This window comes from Paramisgurnus dabryanus, chromosome 2, assembly GCF_030506205.2.
Source record: "Paramisgurnus dabryanus chromosome 2, PD_genome_1.1, whole genome shotgun sequence".
NCBI classification, from domain to species: domain Eukaryota; kingdom Metazoa; phylum Chordata; class Actinopteri; order Cypriniformes; family Cobitidae; genus Paramisgurnus; species Paramisgurnus dabryanus.
Genome location: NC_133338.1, coordinates 485,931 through 506,233, shown reverse-complemented (window position 1 = coordinate 506,233; position 20,303 = coordinate 485,931). Strand labels below are relative to the sequence as shown.

Sequence of the window (20,303 nt, the reverse complement as noted above, 5' to 3'; positions counted from 1 at the left end):
TTCAAATCTCAAACAAACCAAATCTCTGAACCTAATGGACACGTGGCAGTATTAACTGAAGAGTTTACACATACAGTACATCAGTCTTCTCAAACTAAATAAAACCTAGTCCTCTAACAGACTGCCCGCTCAACCAGGTACTGACCTCTGAACAGATGATAAACACAAACCTGCCCAAAAATCTGCCCAATGATGCAGCATCTTTAGAGTTAAATCCATGCACTGAGAGTTTTCTGCAGAAACTTAAAGTTCATTGCTGACTTTTAAAGATGACATTTCACAAGACTTTTTTTAAGATGTCAAATAAACCTTTGGTGTCTCTAGAGATTTTATGTGAAGGTTTATCTCAAAATAACCCCACATATTATTTATTATAAGATGTTAAAATTGACACTTTGTAGGTGTAAGCAAAAATGTGCCATTTATGGGTGTGTCCTTAAAAATGCAAATGAGCTGATAATGCAAACACTGATCACCATAATGGTGGTTTGTTGAAATTGAAACTCAGTTGTGCTGTCAATTATTTTCTCTCTGCACTAAATGTCAGTGGTTGCAGTGCCGCGGTTGGATAGTGGAGATTAACTCTTTCCCCGCCATTGACGAGATATCTCGTCAATTAAGAGAAAACGCTTCCCGCAATACCGCTATTATCCACCAGGTGGCGCCCTTCCGCAACCTTTTAAAACCGGAAGTATTGCCCTATGGCAAGCTGCTGCATGTCCGTGTCTGTTTTAAAGATCGCTCTGAATGGGATCTCTATGAAAAGTCCGTCACAAAAATGGAATTATCTCTGCTTTTTGCTCAAAATGTGGTGTTTTTGCAAAAACCTACCCATATTCAAAAGCTGATTGCAAAAGAACCACTAAAGGTAGAATGAAACGGGTTTTTTTTGTTTGAAAGCAGAGGGTCTGTTCTTTCATTTGGTTTATTGTATGTTTATATATTTAAAGAAGAACATTTTCTGGAAGGCATTAAACTTTGGTGAAAATCATGAAAAACGCTGGCGCTGGCTGGCAACTTTTTTTTAAAAACGCTGGCGGTGAAAGAGTTAAGGGATGGTATTATTATAATAAGATCCCCTTCTGATATCACAAGGGGAGACAAATTTCGGTGACCTATTTTTAAATGCTTGCCTAGAATTGTTTACCAAAACAAAGTTACTGGGTTGATCTTTATCACATTTCTAGGTTGACAGAAGCACTGAGGACTCAATTATAGCACTTAAACCTGAAGTCAGATTTTCATGATGTGTCCCCTTTAATGTGACGTGCTGCAGGGTTTTACCTGTACAATCGCACACAGCACAACCGCCGAACTAACAGCTATAGAGAATAAAACACAGAGGTTTGTGCTAAAATGCTACAGTAGATTCATCTTGAGACACACACACACACACACTTCTCCTTCTGGCAACAATATGTGTGTATTATGTGTGTCTGTGTGTTTCCCACTGTGGCATCTCACACAGTCACTTCCTCTGCCATCTGTGAAACTCCTCTCGCTGAACCAACCATTCTTCATCACGCCTGTGTGTGTGCGCGTGCGTGCGTGCGTGCATGTGTGTGTTTGTGCATGTGCGTGAGAAACCAACCATTCTTCATCACGCCTGTGTGTGTGTGTGTGTGTGTGTGTGTGTGTGTGTGAGAGAGAGAGAGAGAGAGAGAGAGAGCATGTCAGTGTGATAAATGACAGACATCTAACTGTGAAGACTGTAGGCTAAAGCAAGAGAAATAGAAAATGAGGGGAAGAATGAAATTGAAGCCAATTCTTCATCTGCCTCTGTCCAGTTCTTAGTTTTCTTTTTCCTGCTTTTGCTTCTGTTCATCCCTGCAAAGAAAAACCCATCCACACAGCATGTTGATGCCAGAAAAGTCCCATAAAATTGCCAGCATGCCTTCTGTGTGAACAGAAACACATCCCATAATTGTTTCTGGGATCGCTCCCGTAAAGGGGGCCTTGTAACATTGCCATAACGTTTACGGAATGTGTCCTGTGTGAACAAAAGGCAGAAACAATGCCATAAGGGGCGTGTCGTTGTAAGGACGCACGTGTCGTCACAACAAGAATATATTTTTCAGCTCTTTTAAATGCAGATGAACGTCCAGAAATGTCTGCAAACTGGAATAAACTAGAGATCAAAGAGCTCTTCACTGCGATGAAACTGAGATCATTCAGCAGCATAACAGAACAGGGCGTCATGCTTAAGTTTTTGATCAAATCCGAAAAATAAATGCATGCGTTGTTTCTCTTGAGAGAGAAATCGCACATAATAAGCAAATCCTTTTCAGGATCTTTGTCAGATGTGTCTGAATGCCTGCACAGATTCCAGATTCCAGATTCACAGCCTCATTTCATCTGAAATATACAAATAAACATTAATGCAAGAGTACTAAGATTCAACAAACATCTTGATTCACTTTTGACTACACATTTGTTTTCAAAATATAGTATAAAAAATTACTTGGGGTGGGACATGCATGGGGCGGGGAAATGAACATGAGTATAATTTAATGGGTTGATGGTCAACTTCCTGTTTAAGTACTTGGTCACATGTGCCTATCCCTAACACACACACACACACACACACACACAGATACACACACAAACACACAGGTGCAGTACATGAGGAGGAGAGCATCTTTTATAAAGCCACATGATCAGCTCCAATAAACTGGCAGGAACAAAAGATGACTAAATGAATCAGTGATTCTCTTTCTCTCAGAGAACAAATGAATAGAAAGAAGAAACAATGAATCAATAATGAATTATATCTCTTTCTAAAACATCCATTCAGACTAACGAATATGTGGTGTCGGACATGGTGACATTGAACTCGATGTCATCGGACATGGTGATGCCAAACACGACACCATCGTACGTGGCGACGTCGTACACGGCGACATTGGACTCCACATCATCGGACCTGGTGAAGCTGAACACGATGACATCATACACGGCAACATCGTACACAGCAATCATTGGACTCGACATCATTGGACATGGTGATGCTGAACACGACACCATCGGACATGGCAACATCGTACGCGGCGACATTGGACTCGACATCATCGGACATGGTGATGCTGAACACGATGACATCGTACACGGCAACATCGTACACGGCAACATCGTACACAGCAATCATTGGACTCAACGTCATCAGACATGGTGATGCTGAACACGACACAATTGGACACGGCGACATTGGACTCGACGTCATCGGAAATGGTGATGCCGAACACAACACCATCGAACATGGCGACATCGTACACGGCGACATTGGACTCTACATCATCGGACATGGTGATGCTGAACATGACACCATCGGACATGGCGACATCATACACGGCGACATTTGACTCGACATCATCGGACATGGTGAAGCTGAACAAGATGACATCGTACACGGCAACATCGTACACAGCAATGATTGGACTCGATGTCATTGGACATGGTGATGCTGAACACGACACCATCGGACATGGCGACATCGTACACGGCGACATTGGACTCGACGTCATCGGACATGGTGACATTGAACTCAACGTCATTGGACATGGTGATGCTGAACACGACACAATCGGACAAGGCGACATCGTACACGGCGACATTGGACTCGACGTCATCGGACATGGTGACATTGAACTCAACGTCATTGGACATGGTGATGCTGAACACGACACCATCGGACATGGCGACATTGGACTCGAACTTCATCAGACATGGTGATGCTGAAAACGCCAGAACACGACACAATCGGACACAGCGACATCATACACGGCAACATCGTACACGGCGACATTGGACTCGACATCATCGGACACGGCGACATTGGACTCGACGTCATCGGACATGGTGATGCCGAATACGGCAACATCGGACACGGCAACATCGGACACGCCAACATCATACACGGCAACATTGGACTCGACGTCATCAGACATGGTGATGCTATAAACAACACCATCGGACACAGCGACATCGTACACGGTGACATCGTACACATCAACATTGGACTCGACGTCATCGGACATGGTGATGCTGAACACGACACAATCGGACACTGCGACGTTGGACACCGCGACGTTGGACTCGACGTCATTGGACATGGTGAAGCTGAACAAGATGACATCGTACACGGCAACATCGTACACAGCAATCATTGGACTCGACGTCATTGGACATGGTGATGCTGAACACGACACAATCGGACAAGGCGACACCGTACACGGCGACATTGGACTCGACGTCATCGGACATGGTGACATTGAACTCAACATCAGTGGACATGGTGATGCTGAACACGACACCATCGGACATGGCGACATTGGACTCGAACTTCATCAGACATGGTGATGCTGAAAACGCCAGAACACGACACAATCGGACACAGCGACATCATACACGGCAACATCGTACACGGCGACATTGGACTCGACATCATCGAACACGGCGACATTGGACTCGACGTCATCGGACATGGTGATGCTATAAACAACACCATCCGACACAGCGACATCGTACACGGTGAAATCGTACACAGCAACATTGGACTCGACGTCATCGGACATGGTGATGCTGAACACGACACAATCGGACACTGCGACGTTGGACACCGCGACGTTGGACTCGACGTCATTGGACATGGTGATACTAAACATGACACCATTGGACTCGACGTCATCAGACATGGTGATGCTATAAACAACACCATCGGACACAGCGACATCGTACACGGTGACATCGTACACAGCAACATTGGACTCGACGTCATCGGACATGGTGATGCTGAACACGACACAATCGGACACTGCGACGTTGGACACCGCGACGTTGGACTCGACGTCATTGGACATGGTGATACTAAACATGACACCATCGGACACGCAACATCACACAAGCAACATTGTACAGGGTGATATGAGACACATAGCGGCACTCAACACAGCTACATGGCTTACACATGTGAATGTATGATACATGAGACTGTTTTTAAGTTTCTGCAAATGAAAGAACTGTTTTATCGTCTGACTTCTCTGAAGAATATTAGACTGTTACTGTCTCTCACACACACCTCACAGAGGAAATCCTGTAGGTCGGCTGTGAGGTCATGGCTGTCAGCAATAATTTAGTGATAAGGAATGTTGGCATAGTCGGCCCATGCATCACGCTGCACGATTAGATGATGTCGTTCTTATCGAAGGTCGTCATCTGGCCATTAAAACGGTGAAGCTGCGAGGAGAGATCATCGCTCAGGTGCCATGAGCTGTCAGACATTCACACATACACACAAGTGCAGAGGTCACACTGGTGCACATCATCAACACAGCAGACAACAAGAAATTGAAACGGACTACACATAAAACTCTTAGTATTGATCTTCAGAAGTTTTTACATTTGTTAAAGGAACAGTATGTACGAAATTTATATCAATTAATCATAAAATGGCTCTGATATGTCACTAGACATTAAGAAATCATTTTCATTTTGAATACTTATATCACTGACAACAGTTTTCTGGCCAGGATATTGTCATTTAAAAAGTGGAGTTGCAGCCCTCAACTGATGTTTATGTTGTCATTTTGTGCACTGGCCACCAGCTGTGTGATTGCAGTACCGGTTTTAGCCACAAGTTTTGTGATTGCAATACCAGTTTTGGCCACAATCCTACATACTGTTCCTTTAATATTCATAATCAAAATAAACTATGAATTTAGTTTATTAGCATAATAATCGTTTCCAAGAAATTTAACATCCTGGTGAATGGAATCAAATGTGAAAGCAATCCAACATTTAACATAGTTTGTGTGAGACACTCTAAACACAGGCAGCACAAGTCAAGCACAGTTATCATCAAGTAAACACAACAACATAAAAGTCTTCACAATTTTTTCACCTTTTTTGTTGTCTTTTTTACCAATTGTACACAATATAAAGAGTGTACAGTTGGTCTACAGGTGTGTGGTATGTTTATACAAACAATTAATGAAAACTGTCTGAGAGACAGAGGAAGAAGAATATGAGGAAGAGGTGGTGATGAGGAAGAGCAGGACCCTATAAAGGAAATGAAAGTGACGTATTTGCCAATGTATGGTAACCCATACTTGAAATGTGATCTCTGCATTTAACCCATCCAGTGAATAGTGAACACCGCACTGCAAGTCATGAACACACACACACAGTTGTCGTGTATAGGTGTGGTGTGGTGTCAAGAGTGAGGATGAAGGCTTATGGTCAGAAAGATTGGATGCTGAATTTTACAGTTTTATTAATCTATGGAAAGTCCCTATAAACCAGTGTGTGTGTGTGTGTGTGTGTGTGTGTGTGTGTGTGTGGTTGTGTGTGTTTGGTCCGGTCCGGTCACCTCTGTCAGGGCAGATTTTATGTTGTTGTGGTTGTTATAAAGTCGCTGTGCTGTGAAAAGAGTTTGAAACATTCTCATCCTGCACCATTAAATTAATGCAGTGTGAAAGGTCATTCTGATCTCACATCAGTGTGTGTCTGTGTGTGTGTGTGTGTGTGTGTGTGTGTCTGTGTGTGTCTGTGTGTGTGTGTGTGTGTGTGTGTGTGTGTGTGTGTGTGTGTGTGTGTGTGTGTGTGTGTGTGTGTGTGTGTGTGTGTGTGTGTATGTCTGTCCTATACTGTACTGTGTAAAGCGTCAAACGCTAACCAACATTTTTTTAGATGTTAACAGAGTTAGTTGTGTTGCACATCATAGAAATAATGTTAGCATCTGTTTATTTTAACAGTAGGGGAAAACTAGTTAATTTTTTAGCTTTTTGTGATATTTTTGTTTTCTGAGTTTCAAACTGCATGTTGTGTAAACGTCATATACTGTGACATGGCAAAGCACTATAGTACATCGACAACGCATTGGTGTCGCACTGGTTATTATTTATGAGCTTACGCATTCTTATCCAATAAGATGTTTCGCATGCACGCACCTGCATGTGTTTCGTGAAGGCAGTTTGCGTCTAGGCAAGCATGCGGTACCACTTCCTGAGGACTTTTCCTTATCTTCAGACACGCTATTATTTCAACTATAACAGGTTTACTTGACCTTTGTTTTAATTAAAAATTATTTTCAGTTAAAATTATTTCTCTTATACTGTTATTTTAAGTAAATCTTTATATTTGTTACACTAGCCTATTATATCAGTTGCCCTGCCCAATCTTGCCATTCTTCTCACATCATTTACGCCCCTTTAAGTTGCATTTTTCAAAACGATAGTGAGGACTAGAGCTGAAACAGTGGGGATTCATGACTATTTAAAGTCCTTATGACCAAATTGGATGTACTTGAAATGCCTGAATGTAATTGTAGGAGATGAAAATATCAGAAATATCTCATCAGATCTCATTAGGTCTTTTGAGGTCTCATCAACTTTCACAAGGTCTTATCAGGTCTTATGAGGTCTTATCAGATCTCATCAAGTCTTGTAAGGTCTCATCAACTTTCATAATGTCTTATCAGGTCTTGTGAGGTCTCATCAGATCTTCTCAAGTCTTATGAAGTCTCATCAGATCTCATCAGGTCTTGTGAAGCCTCTTCAGATATTGTGAGGTCTCATCAGGTCTTGTGTGGTCTCAGATCTCATCAGGTTTTGTGAGGTTTCATCATGTCTTGTAAGGTCTCATCAGATTTTGTAAGGTCTCATCAGGTCTTGTGAGGTCTCACCAGATCTCATCAACTTTCAAGAGGTCTCATTAGATCTCACCAGATTTTGTGAGGTCTCATCAGGTCTCATCAGGTTTTATGAGGTTTCATCATGTCTTTGTTAGGTCTCATCAGATATTGTGAGATCTCATCTGGTCTTGTGGGGTCTCATCAGATCTTATCAGGTCTTGTGAGGTCTCACCAGATCTCATCAACTTTCATAAGGTCTCATTAGATCTCACCAGATCTTGTGAGGTCTCTTCAGGTCTTGTGAGGTCTCACCAGATCTCATCAACCTTCAAGAGGTCTCATTAGATCTCACCAGATCTTGTGAGGTCTCATCAGGTCTCATCAGGTTTTATGAGGTTTCATCATGTCTTTGTTAGGTCTCATCAGATCTTGTGAGATCTCATCTGGTCTTGTGAGGTCTCATCAGATCTCATCAGGTCTTGTGAGGTTTCATCGTGTCTTTGTTAGATATCACCAGATCTCATCAACTTTCATGACGTCTCATTAGATCTCATCAGATCTTATGAGGTCTCATCAGATCTCTTCTGGTCTTGTTAGGTCTCATCAGGTCTTGTGAGGTCTCATCAGACCTCATCTGGTCTTGTTAGGTCTCATCAGGTCTTGTGAGGTCTCATCAGACCTCATCTGGTCTTGTGAGGTCTCACCAGATCTCATCAACTTTCATAAGGTCTCATCAGATCTCATCTGGTCTTGTGAGGTCTCATCAAATCTCATCAGGTCTCATGATGTCTTTAGATCATTATCTGGTCTCATCAGTGTTTTTTTGCTCTTGTCAGTATGTATGACATGAGTTCATTGCATTTCCTGAATGATTAATCTCAGATTGAGGTCAGCAGTCACATGACTCGGATCCACCTGAGTGGTGAGGTGGGCGGCACTTGGCATTATTAGTTTCCTAGCAACAGGCGTGCTGTAGCGTGACACCTGCGGTCCTGGCACCGGTGCGCTCTAGTGCTTGTGATAAAACTGATGCTGTATCCTGCAGGACACTTCAAACAGAATAAACAATCACACACACACACACATTATGCTACTGTTCGAAATGTTTGCACACTGTTGCGTGTGCTAATAAAATCAAGTATTTGGTATGTGGTAATCAGCATGATTGTAATTCCCATAATGCATTGCATCTACAGCATCAGCCTGTTTTCCACAAAGAACTCTTAAATTTCCCTGTATGCTGTACAGTTAGATTGTTTAAAATTGACCGGTTTAAACAGTAGACATTATTCCAGGATTGACATTTCAAACAGCTGTCTCTTGAAGGCTAAATGTTGAGTTCAGGTCTTCAATAACTTGAGTTAGGTTTATGTGTAAATGTATTAACTTTTGGCAGTCAGACAAATCATAAAGCTTAAATTTGACTTTAAAGGCAGAATTAAGTAGGGTTTGTGACATTGTGTAATACTGATAATATACCCATAATCCCTTCTAATATGAAAATAACCTTCACATAGAAATAAAATACACAATCTGTCTGGCACTATTATAGTTTTTCCATTATCTGAACTAAATTCCCATTTGTCAAATCATTCCCTCTTTCTGCCAAACCTTAAACAAGTTTATATATTGACTGCTTGTGAAAGGATTGATGTTGAGGTGATTGTTGGATTTTCCCAGTAAAGTCTGAGGTTTTGTAAATGTAGTTGGAAGAGTTGGTTTTCTGTTTAGAAATTTGAAGAAATGTGTTTTAGCAATTATGAAAAACTGCAATACTTGATCAAATGAAATCTGCTGTCTTTTGCATGACATCACTTCAGATTTATTGCTCATCTGATAGGCTGACGTGTCACATTTAAACTTCTGCATTATAGTAAGAACTCATGTCTGCACATTTCAGATCTCTCTCTCTCTCTTTCTCTCTCTCCTCCCTCTCTGTTTTTAAGCAAAAAGCAATTTCTCTCTTCTTGTCCTGATGTGTAGCATGAGCGCTTAAGCAGGATTTACTGCCGACCCCAAATGCCATTAGAGCAGATTCACTGACAGGCGAATCTTTGATGTGGTTTTCCACGACGGCGCAGCGTGTGTAAAGATGAATGTATGACACCCGTCCTGACAGCCGGAGAAGATACGATTTTACGTATTTACATGCTGAGAAAACTGCGCTTTGAAGTAGAGAGAGAGAGAGAGAGAGAGAGAGAGAAAGAGAGAAGCACACAGACGGTTGGGTGTTGGCAGTCGTCAGCAAATATTTTGGATCGCTCAGTAAAATCCCTCTTGTAGTCATGGTGACACCCCGGACACAGATCCAATTATAAACGAGAACTGTGGGATACATATGTCACATCCTGTTTTAACTGGCCCACACTATCCATCTTTAAAAAAATCACTCAGGGTTTCCAGCTAGGGAAGATGCGAACAATAATCGATGGTGAGTCCAGAATAATTGCTAATAACTTGACAAGATTTTGATTTAAATTCTGTGATTGTGTTGAATGGCAAACATTCACTCGAGCGATGGCTTTCTGTGTGAAATATGAAATGTGGGAGCTACGGGACTTTAATGCTAGCTGAAGATTTAAACACTGTGTTCACAGTGAATACATACAGCATTTCTTATCAATCAACTTTATGATCAAGCTCATCTGAGACCTGGTCTGAATCTATGAAGAGCACTCGTGTAACCTTCACCCTCCCTCTTTCTGTTTCAGCACCACCAAAGTTCTTACGAACACCCAACGATCAGACGGGTGTTCAAGGTGGCGTTGCGTCCTTCATATGCCAAGCGACGGGCGACCCACGGCCCAAGATCGTGTGGAACAAGAAGGGGAAGAGAGTGAGCAACCAGCGCTTTGAGGTATTAGGTCTATTGTTCTGATGTAAAATGCTCGACAAGTGAATGCAAATGATAGACACGCCCATTACATTCATCAGCCCATTGGTTAGCCATATTCTCCCATTATTAACATGCATGACCATTCATGTCATGACATCAGATCACAAGCTTCATTTGAGTTGTCAAACATGCACTTTGCTTTGCATTGCTGAAACTCTTTCTAAAAGTTTCATTTTCTTCTAGCCGATAGATTTGTTTCTCAGTGCATGTTTCTCTTCTTTTTAAATGAGCATCTCATCCAAGAGTGATCAACACGTCATAATCGAGCACTGATCAGATTTCTATGTCATCTTTCTCTTATGTTTTGCACTGGCCACTAATCCCCAGAAATTTAGCAGTTGAAGGACCCCTTTGGGTGTCCTTGTCTTTTGCCTGCTAAAATGAAATCTTATCAGCGTTCATCACATGCTCCCGTTTACACTACTAACACACCGGCTAATATACTAATAACACCATTACCACACAAACATGTCTTCATTTGTATAATTCACTAATAAACATTTCAGTGTTTAATAACGTTAGCTGCATTATGCACTTAGCATTAAACCGCATGCCTTTGAAGAATGTGCGTTTGTGTGTGCGTGCGTGAAAAGTGACAATAAATAAAAAGGCGCAACATATGACCACAGATGTATTTAAATCTGTAAAACGAAGAACCTGTCCTGGTTATTTCTGTCAAAAGTGAGTATATATCTACCGATAGCTGTTCCACCAACTAAACCAACGTGTTTGTGAACGTCGTGTGTCTCGTTCGTCTGGCGTGAGACGCTCTGTCAACGCTAATCTAATAAACTGTCCACTGTTGTTTATCTGACTGACGTTTGTTGGTGTGATGTCACGTTAACATTCACCGTTTCATGTTTGGTACGTCAGCTTTAAGAGTGGGTGAGATTATATCAACTACAAACACATTGAATTATTCCTGATGGCAGAACAATCCTCCCATTCTTAAAGGGACCGAGAAGGTTTGCTTTGAAACATCTGGTTTAAAAATAAAGACATTTTATACGCTGAGCAATTAATAAATCATAAAAAATAAACGTGGCCATGATATTGTGAGGGCTTTGTCGTTGAGCATGCTACAAGACAGACGTTTGTCAAATCAACTTTACATACTAACTATTTGATTTACTCTCATTATTTGGATCAACATGAATGTTGTACAGAGCAGAAATGCGTATTAGTTATGCACCAAATATTTTGAGCATACTAATTGAATTAAAATTAGACTTTATTTCAATTTAAAGAATCCAATAAGAATGTTTTTTTAATGACCACATTTAAATGGAACAGAAAATATTTAAGGCAACATAAATATATGACCGTATATCTAGCCTATCATTTCAAGATTGGTCTTTGTAAATGCACCAGTTTGAAGACCTTAATATTTAAGATTTATATACTACACAATTTATATTTATTTGTAAGTTTGTTTTGTATTATTAATACAGAACTGAATGTAACTGAATTAGAGATTTAGTAATATCATCTGTTTATTTAAATTTATGAGGGATATTAGATTTTTCTCTGCATTTCAGAACAAGCTTATATTTAAGGCTATATCTGCTAAGGTTTACTTTATATCATGGGTAAAAACATGAATCAATGTACAGAGCTAAAAGTAAAGTAAAAGTCTCTATCAAAGCATCTGAGTTTGGGATGTGTGCTTATCATGAATTCTGAGTGCTGACAGGCGACATATATTATATTCGGCTTTTTATCTTTTGGCTAAAAACTGATCATTTCAATTTTAGACATACATTTCCAGCAGCTGAATTTTCCTGGCGTCTCTAATGTGTACGTGATGTTAATTGTCAATTATCACAGGTTTATGTTTACATTGAGTCATATAGCCGACACTTTTATCCAAAGCAAAAAATAAGTGAGCGTTTAACATTTTGTCCTATTGGCAAACAACATTTAAAATGCACAAAGCTTCATTTACATGTAAGGATATTAGTGGGAAAAGAGGAGATTTATTTAATAATAACTAGTTATCAGTGTTTCAGTTTAGGTTTAGGGGTTAATAAGGTTTGGAGAGGTGGATTTCTTGTGAAGGTTTCTCTGACAGTTCATTTCACCAGAGAGAAACCCAATGAGTAAATGTTTTTCAGTGGGATACGGATACAAGCTTCTGTCTTATAGTGTTTGCTGAGGAATTACACAACTAAACTTCAGCTCTTTCGCGAAAAGCACATTTGGACTTCATTCAGTGGTTTGGCTCTTCCAGGGGTTTCTGTCAGATGCTCTGCCATACAAAGACAATCTTGTGTGCTTTCACTGTGATTTGGGTTTAGGCAGAATTAAATGCATAAAACTAAATCCATGTAGACTTGTTTTCCTATGAGTTTTACACTATAAAAAACAGGCAGCTACTGGATGGTTGAACAAAATTCATTGTTCATTTTTATAGCATTTTTCATACAAAAACCTGCTTTGTATGATATATTATACGGGTAAACATGGAAAGTAAAATGTTATTAACTGTACCTTTAACACATGGGCGGAAATCCCGGGGGGGTCGGGGGGGACAGGACCCCCCCTATCTGAGGGTTGTCCCCCCTAAATTATCATTAGAATATGTGTATTGAAAATAATTTAATGATTTATAATACTTAAACTAGTTGTGTAAGAAGTGAAACAATACAAATGCAAACGGAGCAACAACAAAAAAACGTTTTAAATATTTGGATTCCCCCTCCCTTGCCTCACAGTGGTTTGGTCCACTGCCCACGCCCCTTTTACCTCACCACCACACATTCCGGTGGTAGAGAAGTGTACGGAGCCGACGCGTTAATAAGCTATATACAATACAACGTTTCCCATCACTTATCAGTTTATCCTCATATGTTTTAAAACTGGACTATTTTGACATATAAACATGAACATATTTCGTTTTCTGAGAACAGAAGCAGATAAACGATCAAGAAAACATTTTTATGCATTCATGCAGAGGTGAGGCAGAGCTGAAAGTAACAAATTACATTTACTCACCTTGCTGTAACTGAGTTTTTTGTGTACTTTTACTTTGAGTAGTTTTTAAAATCTGTACTTTACTTTTACTTAAGTATGTTTAAAGTATTGTTGGTTACTTTGCTACATGTTAAATCATATCCGTTACTGAGTAAAAATAAATAAAAAAGTAAGGTGATAAAGACGCGCCACGGTCGGATGATTGATTGATGGGCGGGGGAACGCGCAAAAAGAACCATGGAGAGGGACGAGACAGGCGCAGGCTAATGCAGACCCTCAATTCAATTCTTACGAAAGAAACCCCTGGCCATTGACGCAAAGCGATTGTTTCATTCAGGTAGGGTTCATGCTCTTGAGTACGGAGTTTGAGAATTGCCGACCGTGTTTAACCGCTAATTTGCACGATGCATTTTTAATACATGCGCATTATCTTCCGAGGTCTAGCAGCTTCGCGTCAAGTCAAACAACTTGAGAACGTCCTCGAGAATGCGCAGATCATTAGACATTGCAGAGAGAGAGAGAGCGCGAGAGAGATAGATTGAAAGACATCAGGTACACAGGTCTGGGAGCTAATAAACGTGTAAAGGATGTATAGTGTATAGCCATGGCACTCATCTCATTATATGTTCATTTATGTATATAGTTTAATAACAATGTATGTTACCAGCAATACATCAATTACAACCTTCATATAATGATTGTATTTACTAGCTGCTGACCTCATATTATTTTTGCTTCAAAAGTGCATAACTCACCTGTAAAAATCATTAAATAATTCCATAAATGTTTCTTAGTTATAAAAAGCTTTTTATTTTATTAACATTTGTTATTGCACTTTAATTGTAGAGATGTTTACAATTAAAAACATAGTTTGAGATGTATATATCCTTCCTTTGTGAACTATACTAGAAACCTCTCCCCGCTGTAAAAAAGTAACTCTTAAAATTAAAATGACTTTTTACTTGAGTAGATTTTTAGACCAGTAACTTTACTTTTACTTAAGTAAAATATTATTAAAGTAACTTTACTATTACTTAAGTAGAAAATTGTATTACTCTTTTCACCTCTGCATTCATATGTATTAAAATTAAATTTGCGTCCGTTCATAGAGAAAGAGAAACGTTTTCTATCTGTACCCATTTCCTTGCAAGTACAATTTTGCCTGTATTATTGGTGTCCCCTTCAAAAATTGTTCTTGAAAAATTTTATGTTTATTGTCCCCCCCAACATTTAGATGAGATTTTCGCCCCTGCTTTAACACAATGATTTACTTAACCGATAAGTATGAGAGGTTAATTTTAATAAAGCACAGATGGGAGTGGACTTTTCTATTAAATAAAGAACGCAGACGCAAAAAACTGATTTGAATAATGACCAGCGCAATCCATCAAACACAGGACAAATTTGAGTATGGTTTAAGTCATGTTTATTTTAGGCATTTGACAAGCACAAACCGCAGTAAATTGTGTTGCGTGATTTATTTAAATACTCTCCTCATATAAATTTAGCGTCTCAAGGGGAAACTCCTTCAAATGCATATTAAATGAGATCAGTCACAAAAACAACTTTTCACAGCGTGTCTTTAGTAAATCATGAAGTTTTAAACGATTAAAGAGGCATTAAAGCTGTTAGTGAATCTGGCCCTTAATCTGAATGCTTTCTTAACCATATTTTATACTATCATTTGTTAAATATAAAAAATCACTGTGAAATATATATTATTCTTACATTTAGCTTCATTTTACATTACTTTAAATTGCAATAAATTTGTATTACAGTTTATCACCATATATGTAAAAGTTTTTGTATTTGACAAAGAGTTTGATTTGATGATTTTTATATTATTCTTCAGGTGAAGTTAAACTTTAGTTTTTTACAATGCAAGCTGTTATAGATTCATGTTTTTATCAAACAAAAGATGAAAGATTAGTAAGACACAGGGGTCAGTGAGAAAAACAAAGATGGAGGGAAATTCTCTAAATGTCATTTTATGGTTCAAGAGTTTTCATTTGTGCTATACTGGAATTACTGGGATAGCCAAACCGGTTAAAGTGAATATAAGGGATGTCTGCATACATTTGGCCTTGTTGTGAGAGATCATCAAAACTTTGAGATCTTTAACCAGATTGTTTGTTTCACTTGATCAGGTTTTGTAAAGGTTGTTTCTGGATGTACCATTAGTGTGTCTGTGTGTGTGTGTGTGTCTGTGTGTATATATGTGCATGGATGTCCATCGTTAACTGTGGGCAAAAAAACTCTCATAACATATCTTGTCTGTCGCACCTGTAGGTTATAGAGTTTGATGACGGCTCCGGCTCCGTGTTGAGAATCCAGCCGCTGCGGACGCCGCGTGATGAAGCCATTTACGAGTGCGTCGCCTCCAACAGTGTTGGGGAGACGAGCGCCACCACACGACTCACTGTTTTACGTGGTGAGTCTGCGGCGAAACACTGACCATAAAAGCGCTAACATTTGTTTTTCGTTGCCTTCCAGCTCTTGCAGGTATGTGTTGATCTTCTTTTGTCTGTATTGTTGTTTGCTTTCTGAAATTGTTTTTATTTGCCGTTGCTCATTTTGCGGATGTTGTCGTTTTAATAGTTGTCCAGCGCAGCAGATGTTTGCGTTGTGTATGAATGGAAGTGACACGCTTGCCTTTTATTTGAAGAAAAGTCTCGCTGCGAGTGCTCTGTAAGGCCACGGTGACCTTGGAGCGGGTGATTAATATTGTAATTAGCAGACGGGCTTTCCCGCTCTCTAGCTTCACCATCATCAATATAACTCTAATTTTATGCTACATTTACAACATTTCTCACAAAGTGGCCTTGTAAGGGCTTGTTGGACGTGCCAGAGCGTGTGTAGAGGATTTCACAAACGCCTAAAAGACATCAGAGAGATTTTTAAATGGAAGACAAAAGGGCGTGCTCCCAGACAGGGTTTATTCTAGTCCCAGACTAAAATGAATGTTTGAGCTGTCTTAATAAAAAAAACTGACGTATATCAGTGGCATTGTTTTGTCTCAACACCATTATTGTTTTTTTGTAAGGTAAAAACTACTTTAATGTCCTAATATATCTAAGACCTAGATTTATCTAAACCCTGTCCTGGTAACTGCCCCAAAAGCTCTGACACTAAAGTCAAACTGAGCATTTATGTCAGTAGTAAAAACGACATTGAGCAGATGTTATTTAACAACCTGCTGTGATGTTTTGACCTGAAGTGAAAGTAATAAGAATACGAATATGATTTACACCTACAAACATTATCATTATGTTCGCTTCTTTCCATCGTGTCAGGTCTCTCTTGCACTGTTAACCAACATAATAATGTTTGAGTTTTGGACATATATTTAAAAAATCATAGTTCATTTAACTTTTAAGCATATAAATTTCATTCAACTAAAACATTCGAGTTAAGAAATGACAACGATCAGTACATGTTGTGAGGATTTTTCACAGAATAAGGACTTAAATACTTCTTAAATATTTGTTAATAAAATGTCATAAAGGTTTAAGCTCTTATAGCACTATAATAACACTAAAAGTAATATAATTATAATGAATTAAAAACAGAAAATATTTGAACTTAATTAACTGAGTGAAGATGTTGGACAGAACAACAATTACAAATGATTGGTAACACTTTACAATAAGGTTCATTAGTTAACATTAGTTATCTACATTAGTTAATATGAACTGCACTTATACAGCATTTATTAATCTTTGTTAATGTTAATTCCAACAATTACTAATCATTTATTAAAATCTTGTTAACATTAGTTAATGCACTGTGAACTAACATGAACAAACAATTAAAAGCTTTATTTCTATTAACTAACATTAACAAAGATCAGTAATACTTTATTTTACGGTGTCTTTGTTACACATGTTACATGTAATTATTATAGTAATAACAGTTAATTATGCATAATTACATGCAACTAACCCTAAACCAAACCCTAATCCTAACCCCAACCCTGTAGTAACATGTTATTAATGATTATTACTTAGTACTTAAATGTATAATTACACTGTAACAGTGATACCGTAAAATAAAGTGTGACCCAAAGATCAATAAAGACTGTAACAAATGTATTGCTCATGGTTTGTTCATGTTAGTTTATACATTAACTAATGTTAACTAATGAACCTTATTGTAAAGTGTTACTTAAATAATTTAAAGGTAAATCAACTTAAAATAAAGCTTAATTCTATTAGAATGACTAGTGATATTAAGTTAAATGTACTCTTGTTTTATTTCACATTAGTTTATTTTTTTAGGGCAACAACCTACCTCCACTATTTTAAAGTAAATTTACCTTTGTCTGTGTTGATTCAGTCTGTTGTTGGAGGAAATGTTTCTGTTATCATCTCCAGTCTGATAAACCTGCAATTCAAAAGCAGAGACACACAAACAAACACACAAACAAACAAACAAACGCTTTCAATGTTTGCAATACAAGAACTGCACATCCATGATTCTGCTTCTTTTCATTCACTTCTGTCAGATGACATCACGCTGTAAAAATCTTACTGTAGTTATGCAGCTGTTTGCCAGTAACTTACTGTGAATTTAAATGATGTTATTTACTGACAACATTAAACATGAAGAAGTCTTTATCTTTACAGAATAAAAGCATTCTGGGAACCAGAAATCCTCAACAACATTTTTCTGTTTTCCCTTCAAATGTTGGTTCCCAGAATGCTTTGCATATGAGGCTGTTATTTTAACTTAATTCTGTAAAGATAAAGACTTCTTCATGTTTAATGTTTATTTTAAAACTGTTGCCAGTAAATAACATCAATTTAAATCTACAGTACTGTAAGTTACTGGCAAAGAGCTGACAGTAATACGGTCATTTCTACAGACATTTTTAACAGTGCACTTTTCTTATTTAATTTTGTGAAAGCTGTGCAGTTGCATTTATCAGAAGTACATGCAGTCATTTTCTAATCTGAATCCAATCAGATGTCATTTCCAGTACGTTTGTCACACTGGGAAGGTCAAGGCAATGTATGCCCCCCCTCTCTCTCTCTCTCTCTCGTCCACTTTCTCACCTTTATCACCCGTCTGTATAAGTGAGGAATAATTGACGACATGCCTTAAAAATAATGCAGACCCAAGGTGTTAATGCATCACGACGTGAAGTGGAGTTTCACTGCAGATGTGCATTATTTTTGAATAATTCAACAGTCAATTATTCCTCTTATATCACAGATATCACAAACATTACTCTGGTGATTATTTAAACACATTTGACAGCTCAGGTGTTACAGAAAAATAATCAACATCCGTAAAAAATCCTCAACCAATCAGAATACAGCATTCAACAGTCCTGTGGTATAATTAAAGTTATGAGCAGAAAGCCTTAAAGAAATGTTTGATTATGAATATGAATGAAGCAAGGTTACAGTAATTACAGCACGTTCAGTCATTGAGGATAAAGCTGACAGATATTCTTCAGACTTTACATGACAGCGTGTGTTTGCTGGATTTCAGTCTGATGCACTTTTCATTTCATAAAACCTCCGTCTTACGAAGCATGATGCATTCTTTGCCAATTTGCTTCATGTCTTATTCATTAACGCATCCGCTGAACCGGGACCAGTGCATTTACTCCTTTCACATACTGGGAATTTCAAGCCGATATCTGCAGACAAGGTCACAGACACAATGCATCAAAGTAAACAAATGATATCAAACACAGCTATAAAATATAACTCTTTAATACCAGTTCACTTAAATATTAACCTCACACAAACCCAATTCAATTCCAAATGAATAAAAAAATCACAACCCAGATATGCTCATTTAATGTTCAGCTTTATTCACAATAACAGTACAGTATGTCATATAATGGAAGTAAAACTTGATTGGAGATGATTTCATTTTGAGGTTAATGGATAGCTGTGATCATTCATGAATCTCTTCAGTGGTAAAACATAGTATTATACCACACAATAACAGTACGTTTCGTGTGATTGCGGTAAAGACGGATCAATTTTACTGTAAATTGGTGCACAAAGGAAGAATGATCAGAAGTATGATGTGAAGATGGTGTCTGATATCTGATAGTCGGTGGGAAATCAGTGTGATTTAAAGCTCTGGATCACTAAAGAGTCCTCATTCAGTGTCTGACAGGACTGGAAAAGCTTTGAATGAGCCTCAGGAGGGACATTAGCGTCAGGATTTTCCCCCCGGGAACAGAAGAACATCAGAGAGATGAAGTGAATTAATTTAGTTCAATGTGCTGTGAATGAACGTCCATCTGAATATCATCATTACGGACTCCTCTTTACAGTCAGGTTGTGACGTTCGTCTTTATCCAAGAAGACGCGTATTTGTTTACTCGCTTGAAACTGGCTTTTAAAGGACAGATTGATATCTAGCAGTGAAAAGCTTTCAGAAGTGCAGGAAAATGTTGAGCAGTGAAGTCTGATTGTCAGAGATGTGGAGAAGGAAAACGCTCTCTCCGTTCTCTACATCCAGGCGTCTAGACAAAGCCTGTTTTATGATAATCCACAAATATCCCTGCCAAAGCCGGAACGCCGGCCCCATTTTCTAAAAGCACTCGGAAATACATCAGTTTACTCTGCTGTGCTTTTGCTGCGACTGAATGTCTAATCTTCAGCAAACAGTCTCCGTCGGGCTGTCGCTCAGGAAGGCGGTCGCTCTGGATCTCCAGGTACAATTTAAAGTCCTGACACAAAAACAAAGGCACAGAGTTAGCGGTGAAATCGCAGTCTCAGCGCTCTCGTGGCTTTTGAGGGAGCTGCGCTCGCGGTCCTGTTGTTTCGCATTGAGGTGAAC

General features: G+C 38.9%; 1 protein-coding gene across 31 annotated transcripts in view; it reads left to right on the top strand.

Moving 5' to 3' along the window:
- ptprda (protein tyrosine phosphatase receptor type Da) overlaps positions 1–20,303 on the top strand; it is a 341,854-nt gene that overhangs the window by 253,444 nt on the left and 68,107 nt on the right. For all 31 annotated transcript variants that reach the window (XM_065249635.2, XM_065249633.2, XM_065249632.2 and 28 more), the window contains exons 9-10: positions 10,339–10,484; positions 15,786–15,927. In XM_065249635.2, coding sequence (XP_065105707.2) covers positions 10,339–10,484; positions 15,786–15,927 — 288 coding nt within the window. The remainder of the gene's footprint in view (positions 1–10,338; positions 10,485–15,785; positions 15,928–20,303) is intronic.